The sequence below is a fragment of the Microcaecilia unicolor genome, chromosome 9 (assembly GCF_901765095.1).
Source record: "Microcaecilia unicolor chromosome 9, aMicUni1.1, whole genome shotgun sequence".
Taxonomy (NCBI): domain Eukaryota; kingdom Metazoa; phylum Chordata; class Amphibia; order Gymnophiona; family Siphonopidae; genus Microcaecilia; species Microcaecilia unicolor.
The window spans coordinates 211,356,130-211,373,967 of record NC_044039.1 but is presented as its reverse complement, the minus strand read 5'-3'; the positions used below and the strand labels follow the sequence as shown (position 1 = coordinate 211,373,967).

The 17,838-nt window shown below is 42.8% G+C and overlaps 1 protein-coding gene across 1 annotated transcript in view; it reads right to left on the bottom strand.

Moving 5' to 3' along the window:
• Window positions 1–17,838, bottom strand: part of EML5 (EMAP like 5) — a 388,000-nt gene that overhangs the window by 202,108 nt on the left and 168,054 nt on the right. The window contains exons 12-14 of the mRNA XM_030214976.1: window positions 10,278–10,445; window positions 6,760–6,866; window positions 5,601–5,719 (exon numbers count right to left, since the gene is read on the bottom strand). Coding sequence (XP_030070836.1) covers window positions 5,601–5,719; window positions 6,760–6,866; window positions 10,278–10,445 — 394 coding nt within the window. The remainder of the gene's footprint in view (window positions 1–5,600; window positions 5,720–6,759; window positions 6,867–10,277; window positions 10,446–17,838) is intronic.

Genomic DNA, 17,838 nt, shown 5'->3' with positions numbered 1-17,838 from the left:
TACCATCCAATTAACAGCACTGATTAGCTAATTAACCAATTAAGTTATGCGCACTGTTATAGAATACGTTTTGATTTCTGCGAGGAAAGCAAGGCACACTATATAGAATCCAGAGGTTAGCGACTGCTGCTAAACCTGTAAGTCCCTTTGAATACTGACCCATGAATTTTCAGTTTTGATACTATAATTCATTACGGGGCCCTTTTACTAAGCTGTGCAAGTGTCTACATGCACCCAACACGCGCCAAAATGGAGTTACCGCCCGGCTATCGCAATAATTTCATGTCTGATATGCGTGACTGAAAAATAATTGTCATTTTATATGTGTAGGCAACAGATAAGTGCTCAACCTTACTTTATATGTGTGGGCAACAGAAAAGTGCTCGACCTTACTTTATATGTGAAAATAGCTGCTTCATAGTATCTCATAAAGAATTAGTAAAGGTTCTTCAAATCAAACAAAATTTGAAGTTAGCATTGAGAAAATATAAAAACATTTTTGGTTAAAGAATAAAAAAGAATAAAATTACTTTTGAAAATAAAATTGAAAAATGGAAGTAATTGTTCTAAGCAAGGTTTTTATGACCAGTGATGAACACCACGCCCCCAGTTAAAGCCGCTGAAATTTTAATGTACGTGGTCGGGCGTTTTGAGGTCTTTTCCTTGCTTTTTTGATAGAGAGGTGTGGTAGCCATGTTAGTCCACTCTTAAAGGTTATCAATAGAAATCAAAAAATAAAACATGGAAAAGAAAATAAGATGATACCTTTTTTTATTGGACATAACTTAATACATTTCTTGATTAGCTTTCGAAGGTTGCCCTTCTTCCTCAGATCGGAAATAAGCAAATATGGTAGCAGATGGTATATATAAGAGAAACATCAAAGCGTTACTTTGACAGTCTGACAGAGTGGGAGGGTGGGGGTATGCATGGGGACATCAAAGCATTTCATTGATATTCTAACAGGATGGGTGTTGGTAGGTGAGAGGAGGGTGATAAACAGAGAAATAAATATACAACTTTATGGTTTATAATGGGCTAGAAAACCCAGATCCTTATTAAGTCCTGTCTGTTGGGTGTCAAAATATTCAATCATTCTTACTTCAAAGGTCTTACGTTCCTGTATTGTTTTAAAATTATCTTTCAGTATTCTTACTGTGAAATCACTGGTGCAGTGTTCTGGTCTTGTAAAGTGTTGGCCCACAGGGGTTATTATCTACAAAATAATGGGCACGGCGATGAGCACCAGGACAGCACCCCAATATGCCAACCTTTTTATGGCTGAGCTGGAAGAGACATTTCTGAATACATACCAGATCAAACCTCTAAAATACTACCGGTACATCGATGACATTTTTATGATTTGGACGGAGGGGGAAGAAACTCTGAAACAATTTTACTATTCCTTCAATACACACCATCCTACAATCAGATTCAAAATTGACTACTCCCCAGAAAAAGTCAATTATTTGGACACCACAGTCTCAATCAGTGATGGCTGTATACAAACATCTATATACAAGAAACCCACAGACAGATGCAGCTACCTCCACAACTCCAGCTTCCACCCTTCACATACAAAAAGATCCATTATTTACAGCCAAGCCACAAGATACCACTGTATATGCTCGGACCCAGAGGACAGAGACAGACACCTTGAAACCCTGACTGCATCCTTCAAACAGAAAGGCTACAATCCCAAAATAATCTCCAAGAATACTGCCTCCTCCCTCAAAACACCCAGGGAAAATCTGCTACAATACAAAGAAAAAAAAGCCACAGACAGAATTCCCCTTGTAGTGACATACAACCCAGAGCTGGAGAAACTGAGGAAAATCATAAGAGACCTACAGCCCCTACTCCAGGAAGATGAATTACTGAAAGAGATATTCCCATTCCCACCAGTGCTGGCCTTCCGACAGCCACCAAACTTAAAACACAAGCTGATCAGAAGTAAACTCCCAACACAGACTGAAAAAGAAAAGGGCACGTTTCCCTGTAACATATCCAGCTGCAAGCTATGTCAAAACATTTCACAGGCCCACACAGTCATTCACAAAGAAAAAATATTCAACATAAAGGAATCTTTTACATGCTCATCTTCCAATGTGGTATATATCATTCAGTGTAAAAAAATGTAACGAAGGATGCTATATTGGAGAAACAGGCCAGATGCTTAAGACAAGATTCAATCTGCACAGACATCACATGAAAATAGCTGGTGCCAGTCAAGCCCCCACCCCTGTGGGCCAACACTTTACAAGACCAGAACACTGCACCAGTGATTTCACAGTAAGAATACTGAAAGGTAATTTTAAAACAATACAGGAACGTAAGACCTTTGAAGTAAGAATGATTGAATATTTTGACACCCAACAGACAGGAATTAATAAGGATCTGGGTTTTCTAGCCCATTATAAACCATAAAGTTGTATTTCTCTGTTTATCACCCTCCTCTCACCTACCAACACCCATCCTGTTAGAATATCAATGAAATGCTTTGATGTCCCCATGCATACCCCCACCCTCCCACTCTGTCAGACTGTCAAAGTAATGCTTTGATGTTTCTCTTATATTTACTATCTGCTACCACATTTGCTTATTTCCGATCTGACGAAGAAGGCAACCTTTGAAAGCTAATCAAGAAATGTATTAAGTTATGTCCAATAAAAAAGGTATCATCTTATTTTCTTTTCCATGTTTTATTTTGTTTGATTTCTATTGATAAACTTGCTTTTTTGAAAAATTTTTTGGAAATATTCTGTAAGAAATCAAACATTATATTTCCATATAGGTCTTATTGGATTCCTCTTTATCTGTTTGGTGACCTCATATTTTGGAGTCCTTTACAGTGATCCTCGTACTATTGTTTACTCTCATTTATGAAAAAATGAAAACAGAAATCTCTTGTGAGTATTCGCACAGTGTGACTGCTCAGTTTCTTACGCTTTTCTCTTGGGAGGCAAGGCTCTTGCAGAATGAGGACTAGCTTGACCTTCAAATGGCAAAACCTGCCAGATATCAACAACAGGGATTTGCACAAAGAATGACATTTTAACTGCAAGGCAAAACCCCTTAAGCTTCTTAAGAAAAAGAAAAAAAGCAAAAGAAAATTGACTTTCTGAATGCTTTGTTCATGTCGCATACAAACCACAGGATTCCGAATTTAGCATTGGGGATATGAGAAAAGAACAGTTTAGAATAAATTATTAAAATGGAATTGCAGTACAAAAGAATATTAGAAAATCATTCTGTGCCATCTTATCTCGTAACTTGGGTGTACTCCATTGTAGAAGCCTACTTCAGATGCCAGATTTAAAATATGGCTCTCGTGGGAACCACTGAAGAAACTTGTGACCCTAATATGATGCAGTTACAAAGGAAAGGGGATGGGTTAAATATCAGTTATGAAGTATGGCAGGTTTCTTAACAGACACAGGATTGAAGCCTTGACAACTGCTGCTACTGCTCACAAGTTTCAAACTTCTGCTAATCCACCCCTCTTTATATATACTGAAACATGTCCTATGCATAGCCATGGTGGGGGGTGGGGCTGGACCACCCTCTCCTTGGGCTCAGGCCTCCTCCAAACCTGCAACACCTTATTAAATGGTTGGCGAGGAAGCCAAAACCCCGTCAGCCAAAGAAATTCGGAGTCCAAGCCATCTCCTTCTTGTACTGCTGCTGTAATCAGAAGCCGGTGGATGCCTCCAGCCACTGATGCTGGGACTTCTCCTTGTGCATGCTCAGTTCGCACAAGAACTGAGCACACGTGGAGAGTCCTGGAGTCGATGGCTGGAGGTACGCCACCGGTTTCTGATTACAGCTGCAGTACAAGAAGCAAACGAGTGGCTTGGACCCTGAATTTCTTTGGCTGACGGGGCTTTACCATCCCCGCCAGCAAAGGTATTTTTAGTGCATGTGGGGTTGGGGGTAAGCAGGGAATGTGTTGCCCCCCCATTCCACTTCTGGGCCCCCCCCCCCAAAATTGAAAGGCTGGCTATGCCCCTGAAATCCCCTAGGTGGCTGGGAATGTCATTTTGGTCATGACTGTACCAGAATTACCTGTAATTAAATCAGGCAGTATAAAAGCCTAAAAAGAAGTAAACAAACTTTAAAATGTATTTAGGAACAAGATGAAAGCTCAGTGCAGATGTATGTGAGCAGAGAAGGAGAGAGAGGAGTCAAAGATGACCCCAAGGTTACGAGTTGATGAGACAGGGAGAATGAGAGTGCCAGCCACAGAAATAGAGAAAAGGGGGAGAGGAGAGGTAGGTTTAGGGGGAAAGATGAGAAGCTCGGTTTTGGCCATGTTAAGTTTCAGATGACGTTGAGACATCCAGGCAGCAATATACGGTAGGCAGGCTGAAACATTGGTCTGGATGCTGGTTGAGATTTCGGGGGTAGAGAGGTAGATTTGGGAGTCACCAGCATAGAGATGGTACTGGTCTTCACTATGAAGTGAAGAATCTGTGGTTCATGAAATCTCTACCCTGACAAGGTAGCACAGTCAATAAGTCTATCCCTGACGTATCTGTAGTTCATTCACAGGATATAAGGTAAAGTGGAAGCAAAAGACTGTATATATCAACTTTGGTTTTCAAACGTATAACTCTACACAGAAAAGGCCCATCTGCTCAGTGCAGCTGACACTGTGCCTATGGCCCAAAGAGAAAACCTGTTCCAGGGACTCTTCCAGCATGTGAGAGACTCCAGGGAAGAACCGTCTGAGTGGAAGTTACACAATCAAATGTAGTCTAAGAATCCCTACAGAACTGGAAGTCTTTCCAATCTCCTTTACCTCACAGACAGCAAATGTTCAGAATTCACCGGTGTCTGTGGGTTGTTCCAGCTTCTTTGAGAAGGTAAAAAGTAAAAGAGCGGGTAAACTGGGCATCCCATCCCACAATTTTTAAGTTACATTGCCACTGGTAACTTTAAACACCATAAGAAGAAAAGGAAGGACTGCTCCGCTCTCTGTCTGAGTTCAGAGCTAAAGTCACGAGGTTTCGGTATATTCTTAGCGGGCAATTCTATACCTGGGTGCTTCCACTTACGTGCGATCCTGTTCTTTAACGTAACCACATTTAGGTGCCCACACTTTTAGCCATAGAGCTGTGATGCCTAAATATAGCAGGGATGTGCGTAACTTACAGTATTCAGTAAGTTATGCAAGTAAGTGGGAGGCCCCGTCCATGCTTTCCCCAAAAGTATGCCCCTTTTGCAAATATGTGCTATGTAAATTGAGCATATATGCTTAGGCATATACTACTCTATATGAATTTAAATATGCACATATGTATGTATATGCTAGTATTCAAAACATTTCTGTGCATAATGGCATATAAATGTGGTTCCCAAACCTGGTCCTGGAGGCACTCTAGCCAGTCAGGTTTTCAAGATCTCCACAATGAATATTCATGAGAGAGATTTGCATGCACTGCCTCTACTGCATGCAAATCTCTTCCATGAATATTCACTGTGGATATCCTGAAAACCTGGCCTAATTTATAGAACTGCCCTTTTATTGCAACTGCTGTGTTTGCACAGAATGCTCAGTAATTGAACCTAGACAAAGGAGATACAGCAGCGGTACGTACCCATGGACGAAGTGTAACCTTATACTGTTGACCGGAGCACGGTCCTTCCTTTTGGTAGCAGTGCTTTTCTGTTTCTCTTTGCATTGCTCTTTCAACTGAGGTAGATCTTCTTTGTAAACCTTTACGAAATAAGATGTAAAACATGATGACTACACTCGTACCCACAAATAGGCTTGATAGGGGTACTTCTGGCCACTTTTTTTTTTTATAGCAAACAAAAATCCACATCTATAAACAGTTCAGCAATAAAAAAAAATCTGCACAACAAAACAGGCTACCCTTGGTTCAGGACTAATCTTCACCCCTTTCAGTGCAGTCCTGTTCCCTTTTCTAGGTGAAGACACCTTCTTCACAGACTTCATAGCAAATATCACTGACTTGGAACTGGAAGCTCGACACCTTCTGCTACTGACTATCCTGTAACCTTCAGCCTTCCTCAGGCCAGAACAGTTTAGATTCTCAACTTCTGCCCCCCAGTCTACTCTTCTTAACCTCTCCCAGGCAATCTAGCTTCAGTAGAACTTCATATCTTCCTCTCTTCTGACTGCCTGTAAATCTTTCACTTAGTTTCTCCACCTGGGTGGTAACCACAGTAATCAGCTTCCGTAAAATATCCAACCGGGACTAGCTCCAATGAAATTACGTCATTGGAGCTGGTCCTGGTTGGATATATGTATTTATTTGTAATATTTGTATCTCACATTTTCCCACCCATTAGCAGGCTCAATGTGGCTTACAAAATACCGTAAAGGCGTAATTTCATTGGAGCTAGTCTCGGTTGGATATTTTGCGGAAGCTGATTGTTGTGGTTACCACCCGGGTGGAGAAGCTAAGTGAAAGATTTTTTCTCCGTGCACATGTAGTATATCTTTTTATATATTAAATCTTTATCAGTATTGTGTTGACATTAACCAGACGCATTATTATTTGAATATTTTTCTCTGGTTTTTTTGGCTGCAAAGATTTTTTCTCCACTAGGCTGCAGTTGGTTTCAGAGGTTTATTGAAACCTGTGATAAGAGCCTTTTACACAAAAGGGGGAGACCATCTCTGTAGGCAAATTAGTTATTGATAAGTTTATAAAATAACCCCCATATTGCTCATATAAGACAGTCTAAGAGATAAAATAACTACATCCATTTAACTTAAAAAAAAATTACCTGTCGACGGTATGTGATCTGTGATTCTTGCTCAATTTCAGAGTCCAGCTCTGGAACATCAGACTGATCCGAATCAGATTCATCACTATTAGAGTCAACCAAACTTTCTGAAATTGAGAGAAATGAAAAGAGAATCTTCATATGCTGCTGGAAGTGAGGACAGGAATAACTGGTCAAGCTGCATGGGACATTTGTTTTGTCTGCTGTCCACTATTATGTTACTATGTAGAAGCAGAAAATTTTGTATCTCAGCAGTCCAGAAAATTGCATCACGAGGCAGTTCAGGGTCTTATAGGAAAAGAAAAGCCGTAGAATGAGCACGTGAATACATTTTTCCCATTATTGAAATGGTACATTGATTTCCACATACAAGGCTGGTCCCACTATTGAGTGCTGGAGGTGGTGGAGACGAGGATTGTGTCTGAATCTACGGAAGTGTGGGACAGACGCAAGATCTCTTAAGGAAAGGAGGAGATAGTGGTTGCTGTGGATGGGCCATTTGACTCTTAGCTGCCGTCATGTTTCTATATGGCCACACTTTTTCGCCCTGCTTTTCAACACAAATGTGCCCAGATGCACAGGCAGACCTAATTATTATAAGTCTAAGGGGTCCTTTTACTAAGGTGCGCTAATGGATTTAGGGGGTCTTTTACAAAGTGGCGGTAAGCCCAATGTGGGCTTACCGAATGCTAAATCGGAACTACTGCTCACCCAACGCAGTAGTTCCAGCTGGAGTGTGCGCCATTTCTGGCACTTCAGAAAATTTATTTTCTGTAGCACGGTGCTAACCCGGCGATAATCTGCCCGGTTACCAACAGGTTACCGCAGGAGCCCTTACTGCCACCTCAATGGGAGCCAATAAGTGCTCCCCGCCACATGGCCACACCGTAAGGGTTTTCTTACTGCATGACTTTTTTTGGAGAGCTTTTAACCTGCTGCAGTAAAAAAGGCTCTGGCACAAGGGGAAAATGGCCCCTGCCGCTACCGCAGGGCCCTTTTTCCTGCAGCATAGTAAAAGGTCCCCCAGCACATACTAACTGCCAAGCAGCCTATTATATTCCTGTGGGCTGCGTGGCATTTAGCGCGCGCTAATCCCATTAGTGAGCCTTAGTAAAAGGACCCCCAAGTAAGCTTCAGCCTCTACTGACATGTATATGAAGGTAATATATAATAATAGAATGAAAGAAAAGAAAAGAAGGTGATACTTTTTTATTGAGGTAACAATATATTTTTGACTATCTTTCAAAAGTCAGATCCATCTTCCTGACCGGAGGAAGAAAGTTCTGGCCTTCAAAAGAAAGTAAAAAAATAAATTAACTTAGTCCAATAAAAATGGTATCATCTTATTTTCTTTTTCTTGTTCTGTTTTTTTTCCTATTTATTAACTTTAAAGTAGACTAACAGGGACAACCACCACTACCTTATGCAAATAAGGAACCGCATTCAGTCTCTGCTCTTCTCACACATAACCCTGCCACGATTGCACCATCTATATTGTGACAGGGATGGTGAGAAACAGTCTAGATCTCTCCCTGTCCAAGAAACGGCTTCCCAAGCTAGCATATCCTCTTCCCAAAGAACAGAGGAAGAGGTTTGTTTGTCCTTGGGAGAGGGAGAGGAAGGGGAGAAGCTCAGTTCCATTTCAGGACTGCCATTGCTGCCCCCCCCCCCCCAGACTGCCGCATAGCCAGACCACAAACATTTGGGGGGTGGAGCCCAAAGTGTGTGTGTGTGTGTGGGGGGGGGGGGACATTTTGCCCCACCTCCTTGCCCCCGCCGCAAGTCCACATACCTTGGCTGGCGGGGTCCCCAATCCCTGCCTTTCTCTAGCGCTGTTCTCCGCCACATTGCCTGCCCTGTGGCTGCTTTTCCCCTTAGGTCGCATATGCTCAAAGCATGTGCGACATGAGGAGAAAACAGCCACAGGGCAGGCAATACGGCAGAGAACAGCATTGGAAGGCTTCTACCTGAGGTGCTTGGGGACCCCTGCCAGCCAAACCAGAGGCTCTGAAGCCATGTGTCTGCTCCTCCCCAGCCTCTAAGGGGGGGCTCGGCACCGGAGTTTTCTCTCTCTTGATCCTGCGCTGGGTCCGGGGGGATCTTGTCCACCCTGCCCCTCCCTCTTGGCAGCCATGAATAGAATGGTTCCCCTCTTCGCAGCCTAGACCTGAGCAAGAGAGGGATTCTGTTGATGAAATATACACATCTTGAACAAGGTACTTTTTGGTTATATAAAGGACTACTAAACTTCCTGCACCCTGCTAAGGTGGTTATTTGGTGGGCAAACACAGCATATGTAAACCATATGAGGAAGGGGAGGGGTGCTTCAGCTTTGGCTGTGCTGTTTGCACTGCTACTGTGGTGTATTGTTACTCTGGAGCTGCTTGAGAGGAAAATGAGAACTGCTTGGACTGAAGAGCTGCCTGTAATGTGGAAACCCGAGTTAGAAATATTATTGTCCTAAGCAGGGGCGTATCTGCATGGGGCCACAGGGGCCTGGGCCCCCGCAGATTTCGCCCTGGACCCCCCTACTGCCGTTAACACTCCCCCGCCTACCGCCAACCCTTTCCCCGCCTACCGTCAACGTGCTGCGACGTCAAACTCCGTCCAACTGGAAGGATGCATCATGCAGCTTTAACAGCACGAGGATGAAGAAGTTAAAGAAGACCTCGGCTGGGCTGGCGGGGGTTGGGGTCCCCCGCCAGCTGAAGTAATAGTTTAAAAAACCGGAAGCGGACCTCGGGGTAGGTGACGGCGGTAGGCGGGGAAAGGGTTGGCGGTAGGCGGGGGAGGGTTAATGGCGGTAGGGGGGAGGGTTGACGACGACGACGACGATGGGGGGCGGCGGTGGGGGGGGGGGTTATAATGTGCCCCCCCACTCTAGCCCCTGCCCCTCCTACCGCCGAACCTCAGATACGCCCCTGGTCCTAAGTAAGAAAGGGAGACTGGATTTGTTTTTATTTTTCCTGCAAACATTTGGACAGTTTTACCCCTAAGCCTGGCTGAAAAGTTTCAAAGCCTGGGACCTCGGTGATTTTTTGCAGGGCTTTTGCCATGAATGAGGGCAAACTTGCCCTGGAAACTGTGGGGGACAAGAATACTTTAACATAATCTGGTTTCGATGTTCCCAAGCTCCTGCTATCCTGTCAATGGCATTTATTTTCATTTTTACTTTGTTTCTGAGTTTTCTGGAATAAACGCTGGCATCTTGGTGCTGCACAGTGGTACTTGTTTTATTGGAGCCACTGAATCATGGTTTTCTCAGTGAAGTATTGTCTTGGACCCTGCAGGGTTAACCCAACTTCTAATGATTTGGTTGAGCTTTTTGTTTAAGAAGTTGTTTCTGCACCAACAACTCTTTTACCTGGACCCTCCTTCATTCCTATGCCTCTCTAGGCATGACAATGCCATCTACTGAATTATACTCTCAGGTGTTTTGTTTTAATTACTGTACAACTCATTCTCAAATACTATCTGCTTCTTAATTAGTTGTCATTGTACACACAAAAAATGCTCACCTTGTGGTGCTATATGAAGAGCTTCCTTAAGTTTTCTGTCAGGAATAAACTTCCATTGAAAGACAGAATGATCAGCTCCACCAATGGAAATAACCCACTGATGATCATGTGACCATCTGATATTAGTCACATGAGCTGAATGGCCAAGATATTTTTTAAACTTTGACCCTAAAAAAAAAAAAGAAGTATGCACTTGATATTTGAACATTCTGAGTAAACCTAATGCACACTATGTCAGGTCATGAAAGAATCAAAGTTTGTTTCTATCTGCTCTTCAAAGGTAATTTTGTAACTTCTTGCATAAATTTTAAAGCAAACAAAATTTATGCAACAAAATTTCCAAGTTGACAAATGTTCCCACTTAAACTACTTGGTTTTTTATTTTCTTTTTAGGAAAATATACAACCACGCTTTTGAAAATATAAAATTTGGGTTTCTGGTTTGGATTTAGCACTGACATCAGCCCAAAATTCGGGTTTGGTTTGAAAATGCCAATGCATTTTTGGCTGAAACCAAAACTCTCTCCCCCCCTCATGATTAATCTCAGCCCCCCTTAGCAGAAGACAGGTCCGCGGGCGGCAACTCCCCTCTCCCAAGCCTCCCCCCAAGCAGCATTGCCTCCATCCTGAGCCCGCCCCCCACCCTCAGTGGCAGCCCTTTCCTGGGCCTACCTTTTTGTCCCCACTTGCTCTTGCGCACGCCCGGCTCTGAAAATGGCTGCCAGAACTTTCAGCAGCAGTCTCGCATGACTGCCACGGGAGGTCCGTCCAGGCAGCCATCTTGAGAATGGAACCGTATTGGGCAAGAGCGAGGGGGAGGGGGCCTTGGGACGGGGAGCTGCGAGGGTGCAGTTTTGTATTTGGCTTCGGTTTCCACCTAAACCGAGTGGCCATATCGGTCGCAGATTTGGTTTCAGAAGAAATCGAAGATCCTAGTTTTGGTCACATGTGCTTACACACAAATCCTCAGGAACGCCTCTTCTCAGATACATGTGCACTTTTACCTGTATGTTGAGTGGATAATTTTGTAACAGGCCATTTCTATGGATAATGTACTCCCTTTTCTCATGGAAATGATTAGAAATTATCCCTGTGTGGGGCAATTTTACAAGACTTTCTAGTGGCAAAACCAACACGTTTAGAAAGAGGGTTATGCAAAATTTGCTGCCATATACACATATAAAAGTACATGAAAAGAGGGATCCTATGAGTACTTTTATATATACAGTGAAATCCGCTTAAGTGCAAGGGCCTGGGACCAAAGAAATGCATGCAGTTAACCAGAGCGTGCATTTAACCATTGTGACCCAAAGACGCTTGACATCTGATAAACATATGTACAGTACTGTTTATTATTATACGTACAGTATACGGTCTCCGTTAACTGACATTAGGGGATTAAGTGAACCTCCACACTTCGTGTGGCTTCTTTTTTTAGACAGCTTTCAAATAGACCATTTACCCAGATTATTCTCATGAATGTTGGAGGTGGGATCCAAGGGATCTAAAGGTTAATTGGGGGGAAGGACAACAAGGCAGAAAGTTAGTCTAGGGTGGATAATATCCTTGCACTGGCCCTGCTTATTCTATTCTAGTCATTAGTCTTATATACCTCCTTCTACCCTTATATTTCAACGGTTTTTATTGATGACAATAAACATTGTAAACATAATCCATAAATTCAAACACTTCGTTAACCTAAGAACAGGTCACTGTTGCTTACATACAGTGGGGGAAATAAGTATTTGATCCCTTGCTGATTTTGTAAGTTTGCCCACTGACAAAGACATGAGCAGCCCATAATTGAAGGGTAGGTTATTGGTAACAGTGAGAGATAGCACATCACAAATTAAATCCGGAAAATCACATTGTGGAAAGTATATGAATTTATTTGCATTCTGCAGAGGGAAATAAGTATTTGATCCCCCACCAACCAGTAAGAGATCTGGCCCCTACAGACCAGGTAGATGCTCCAAATCAACTCGTTACCTGCATGACAGACAGCTGTCGGCAATGGTCACCTGTATGAAAGACACCTGTCCACAGACTCAGTGAATCAGTCAGACTCTAACCTCTACAAAATGGCCAAGAGCAAGGAGCTGTCTAAGGATGTCAGGGACAAGATCATACACCTGCACAAGGCTGGAATGGGCTACAAAACCATCAGTAAGACGCTGGGCGAGAAGGAGACAACTGTTGGTGCCATAGTAAGAAAATGGAAGAAGTACAAAATGACTGTCAATCGACAAAGATCTGGGGCTCCACGCAAAATCTCACCTCGTGGGGTATCCTTGATCATGAGGAAGGTTAGAAATCAGCCTACAACTACAAGGGGGGAACTTGTCAATGATCTCAAGGCAGCTGGGACCACTGTCACCACGAAAACCATTGGTAACACATTACGACATAACGGATTGCAATCCTGCAGTGCCCGCAAGGTCCCCCTGCTCCGGAAGGCACATGTGACGGCCCGTCTGAAGTTTGCCAGTGAACACCTGGATGATGCCGAGAGTGATTGGGAGAAGGTGCTGTGGTCAGATGAGACAAAAATTGAGCTCTTTGGCATGAACTCAACTTGCCGTGTTTGGAGGAAGAGAAATGCTGCCTATGACCCAAAGAACACCGTCCCCACTGTCAAGCATGGAGGTGGAAATGTTATGTTTTGGGGGTGTTTCTCTGCTAAGGGCACAGGACTACTTCACCGCATCAATGGGAGAATGGATGGGGCCATGTACCGTACAATTCTGAGTGACAACCTCCTTCCCTCCGCCAGGGCCTTAAAAATGGGTCGTGGCTGGGTCTTCCAGCACGACAATGACCCAAAACATACAGCCAAGGCAACAAAGGAGTGGCTCAGGAAGAAGCACATTAGGGTCATGGAGTGGCCTAGCCAGTCACCAGACCTTAATCCCATTGAAAACTTATGGAGGGAGCTGAAGCTGCGAGTTGCCAAGCGACAGCCCAGAACTCTTAATGATTTAGAGATGATCTGCAAAGAGGAGTGGACCAAAATTCCTCCTGACATGTGTGCAAACCTCATCATCAACTACAGAAGACGTCTGACCGCTGTGCTTGCCAACAAGGGTTTTGCCACCAAGTATTAGGTCTTGTTTGCCAGAGGGATCAAATACTTATTTCCCTCTGCAGAATGCAAATAAATTCATATACTTTCCACAATGTGATTTTCCGGATTTAATTTGTGATGTGCTATCTCTCACTGTTACCAATAACCTACCCTTCAATTATGGGCTGCTCATGTCTTTGTCAGTGGGCAAACTTACAAAATCAGCAAGGGATCAAATACTTATTTCCCCCACTGTACATCGTAACTGCATCATCAATATTTTCTATCATCATTTTCTCTCCCGCCCCCCCCACCCCCCGGGTTAACATCTTCACAATAATCTTCTTACTTCATAGCGTCTAGTCTTTCCCAATATCTATTACAGGACTATACCCATTTACAACCTGGAGTGCTTATCTCCTGAACACCCCATTTGCTAAGGCATTCCAAGTCTATTTAGCACCGCACTTCGTGCTTTGTGGGAGATGTTTTGCAAATACTTACTCCATATATTAATAAACTCCTTTCTTTTCTTTGGAGTACCATAAGCCGTCCTAGCCTCCCAAAGCATTAATTCATGCATCCTATTTCTCCAGTACCAAAAGGAGGGTGGATCTTCTTGCATCCAGTGTCTAAGTATGCATTTTTTCCCCACTGCATATGCCTTGCATAAAAATAGCTCTATATGTCTGTCTGATATCCCATACGCATCCCTTTTGTTCAACAACACTCCTCTCCAAGAGGGGAGTAATCTTTGCCCTATGAGATGTTCAATATAGTTCTGTATCGCTCCCCAAAATAGTTTTATTCGAGCACATCTCCAGAATGCATGCAAAAAGGTATTACTTTCTCTATTACACTTGGAGCATTGAGCTTCGCCTATCCAACCCGCTCTTGCTGCTTGTTTTTGTGTTATGTATCCCCTGTGTATTACCCTATATTGACTCTCCTGTAACTCTGCCCCACCTACTTGTTTTGGTATATCTTTTATCAATTTTGCAAAATTTATTCCTTTCAATTCGTATCCCAGATCCTTCTCCATGCCTCTTTAAGTATCTCGTAGGTACGGGGGGGACTCAGTGATACTAAAGCTCTATGTAAACTCGATATTGATACCTGCCCGTGCGCATCTCCCCTTAAAAATTCACGAAGCCTGCAACCAAGCTTTGTGCCTATTGCTTCTTGGTGCATACTGCACCAGTAATGATGTAGTTGTCTATATGAGTAATGATCCTGGTTGGCTAAAGACAATCTCTGCTGCAGATCCTGGAAGCCATACAACCCTCCCTCCTCATTTACTAGGTGTTCGAGCAAGGTAATCCCCGCCCTCGACCACCTATCAAATATACCTTTCTCCATTCCCGGCGGAAAGTCCCCATTTCCTCTTAGTGGAAGCTGATCGCTAACATTGGGGTTTTGCTTCCACATCTGCATGAGCGATCGCCAAATGCTTCTCATTGGCAGTAGCAATATGCTTTTCCGAAAGTTTAATGGTAAATTTTTTGTTTTGGCCTGCAATATGAAATTCAAGTGCCAGGGCTCAAATAGTGTTCCCTCCCATCTAGTCGGCGTATACTGGTTTGTATTGAGCAGCCAATCCCTAAGATGTCGCAACAGGCATGCTTGATTGTATCGTTTTATACAGGGTAATCCCACTCCCCTCTGCGCCCAGCCATCATACAGATATTCAAAACGAACTTTTGATTTCTTCCCCCCCCCCCCCCACAGGAACTTCCGGGTTATTCTATTTAACTTTCTGATGTCTTTACCCAGTATATGTAGTGGCAATACCTGCAATATGTAGAGCCACCTTGGGAATATAATCATTTTAAATAAATTAATTCTGCCTATTAAGGACAGGGGCAAATGGTTCCATCTCTCGAGAGATCTGCTGGTGTCCTGTAACAACTTTTCTATATTGATTTTATATAGATTTGTAGTATCCATAGTCAAGCGCACTCCCAGATATCTGAACGATTCCTCCGCCCATTTTAACGGTAGTTGTCCTTGCCATTCTCTAATGTGGGCTCCCTCCCTCTGCATAGCTTCAGACTTCTCTAGATTTAGCTTAAAACCTGAAAAGTCGCCATACTCTGCCATACACTCAATGAGAGCTGGTAATGATTCCTCTGGCTGAGTCACATGTGCTAATAAGTCATCAGCAAACGCTGCTATTTTAAAAGTTTCTGTGCCCATCCTAACTCCCTGTACATCGGGTGTTTGTTGAATATTTCTAATCAATGGGTCTAATGTTAATACAAATAATAAAGGTGATAGTGGGCATCCCTGCCTTGTTCCCCGACAAATGAGAAAGGGAGGGGACAATATTCCATTCGCCCACACCTGGGCTTGTGGAAGATAGTATAATGCTCTAATTGCCTCCTGAAAAAACCCTGTTATTCCATACGCATCTAACGTTCCAAACAAAAAGTCCCATACTACCCTGTCGAATGCCTTTTCGGCATCGAAGCTGACCAGCACCGACGGTGTGGCCCGCTCCGATACCGCCTCCAATGTTACCAATATCTTTCTCACATTTTTTGTAATATTTCGACCCTGTACAAATCCCACCTGTGAGTCTTCAGAATTCGCGATAATCGATTTGCTAAAACCTTGGCAAATAGTTTAGCCTCATAATTGAGTAGCGAGATTGGCCTATAAGATTCTGGTTTCTGTGTGTCCCGTCCAGGTTTTGGGAGCACGATGATCTGGGCTGTCCTCAGGGAGATGGGCATTTGTTTTTCTTGCACTATGGCATTAAACATTAATGTGATGGGTACCCCTACTTCATCCCTCACCATTTTATAGAATTCTCCTCTATACCCATCTGTTCCCGGGGCTTTCCCCAAAGGTCCCTGCTTTATGGCCCATGATACTTCATCTTCCATTATGGGGGCATTTAACATATCTTGGCTACCTCCTTCTACCCTTAGAAAAGTCCCAAAGTGGTTTACAAAAGAAATAAACTACAGGATGCAATACCTAGAGAACCAGAAAGAAAAGAGCGAACTCAGAACCATTCAGGTATCGGTGAAATAAAAAGTCTTTAAACGTTTTCTAAATATAAAGATATAAATCAGAAAATCGTATAACCTCAGGCAGAGTGTTGCAAATTGAAGCCGCCTTATAAGAAAAGGAATACTCTAACATTCTGTTTAATCGAACACCTTTAAAAGAGGGAAACATAAGCTTAAAAATTCTTGATCGTCTAACAGGAAACCTACATTAACAAAAGATACAATGGTCAAGAAATCTTCAGGAATATCCTCACGAAAAATTTTAAAATCTGTTCTTCTGGGAGCCAATGTAGCTCTCTTAGAAGCAGCGAGACATGATCAAATCTAGATTTCTGAAAGAGCATGTGGGCAGCCATGTTTTGGACTAACTGATATCTTTTTTTGCAAACCCAATAAAATGCCAGCATGCAAGAAGCTGCAGTAGTCCAGATATGACAAGATGACACATTGAGGGCCCTGTTTACTAAGCTGCGCTAGAGGCGTGATAGCATTTTTAGTGCACGCTAACCATTAACGTGCGCTGTGTAGGCGCCCAAAATATTCCTAGGGGCACCTACACAGTTAGTGCATGCTAATTTTGTACACGCGCTAAAAAATGCTAGCGCGTCTTAGTAAACAGGGCCCTGAGTCAGAATTGCAAAATTCTGTTCAAAAAGTGCCCGCACAGATCTTAATTGTCTCAATTTGAAAAAAAAAAAACAAAAACACTTTTGTACAACATTATTTACTTCAGGATGAAATGTAAGAAGAGAGTCCAAAATGACTGACAGAATTTTCGAGGTTCCTTTAAAAGGAAGAGCTATATTTCCTTCGAGTAAAACAGAAGAAGGAAAAGATGGAATTAGTGTTCCAAACCATAAGAGCCTGGTCTTAGAAGACTTAAGCTTCAACCGAAATCTATCAGCCCATGAATGAATCTTAGAAATATAAGAAACAGTGTTTGAGAGACTAACACATGTATCTGAATTCACATCCAGAAGGATAGATATATTGTCTGCATAAGAATATAAATATTTACCCTTATCCAATACCATTGTACTCATAAAAATATTGGAAATCACAGGGAACAGTAGTAATTCTTGGGGGACACCACATTTAGAGAACAAAAATTAAGAAAGATTACCTTGTAGCTTCACTGCATATGAATGAACTTGAAGAAAACTCTTAAACCATTTTAGCACACTTCTCTCTATCCCTTGTCCTATAAATGGGGCCAGTAAAGCATCATTATCCACCATGCCGAAAGCTGCTGATAGATCGAACTGCAAAAGCACAGCCCTTCCTCCCTTGCTGAGAATAAACCGTATCGTGGTAGCTAAGGCTAAAAGTAGGGATTCAGTGCTTTGAAATGGCCTAATGCCACATTGAAAAGTCTGCAAGATAGAAAACTCATCAATATAGGTTGTTAACCGTCTTGAAACAATAGATTCCATAAGCTTTGTAAAAAGTAGAATGTTAGCAATGGGCCTACAATTTGATGG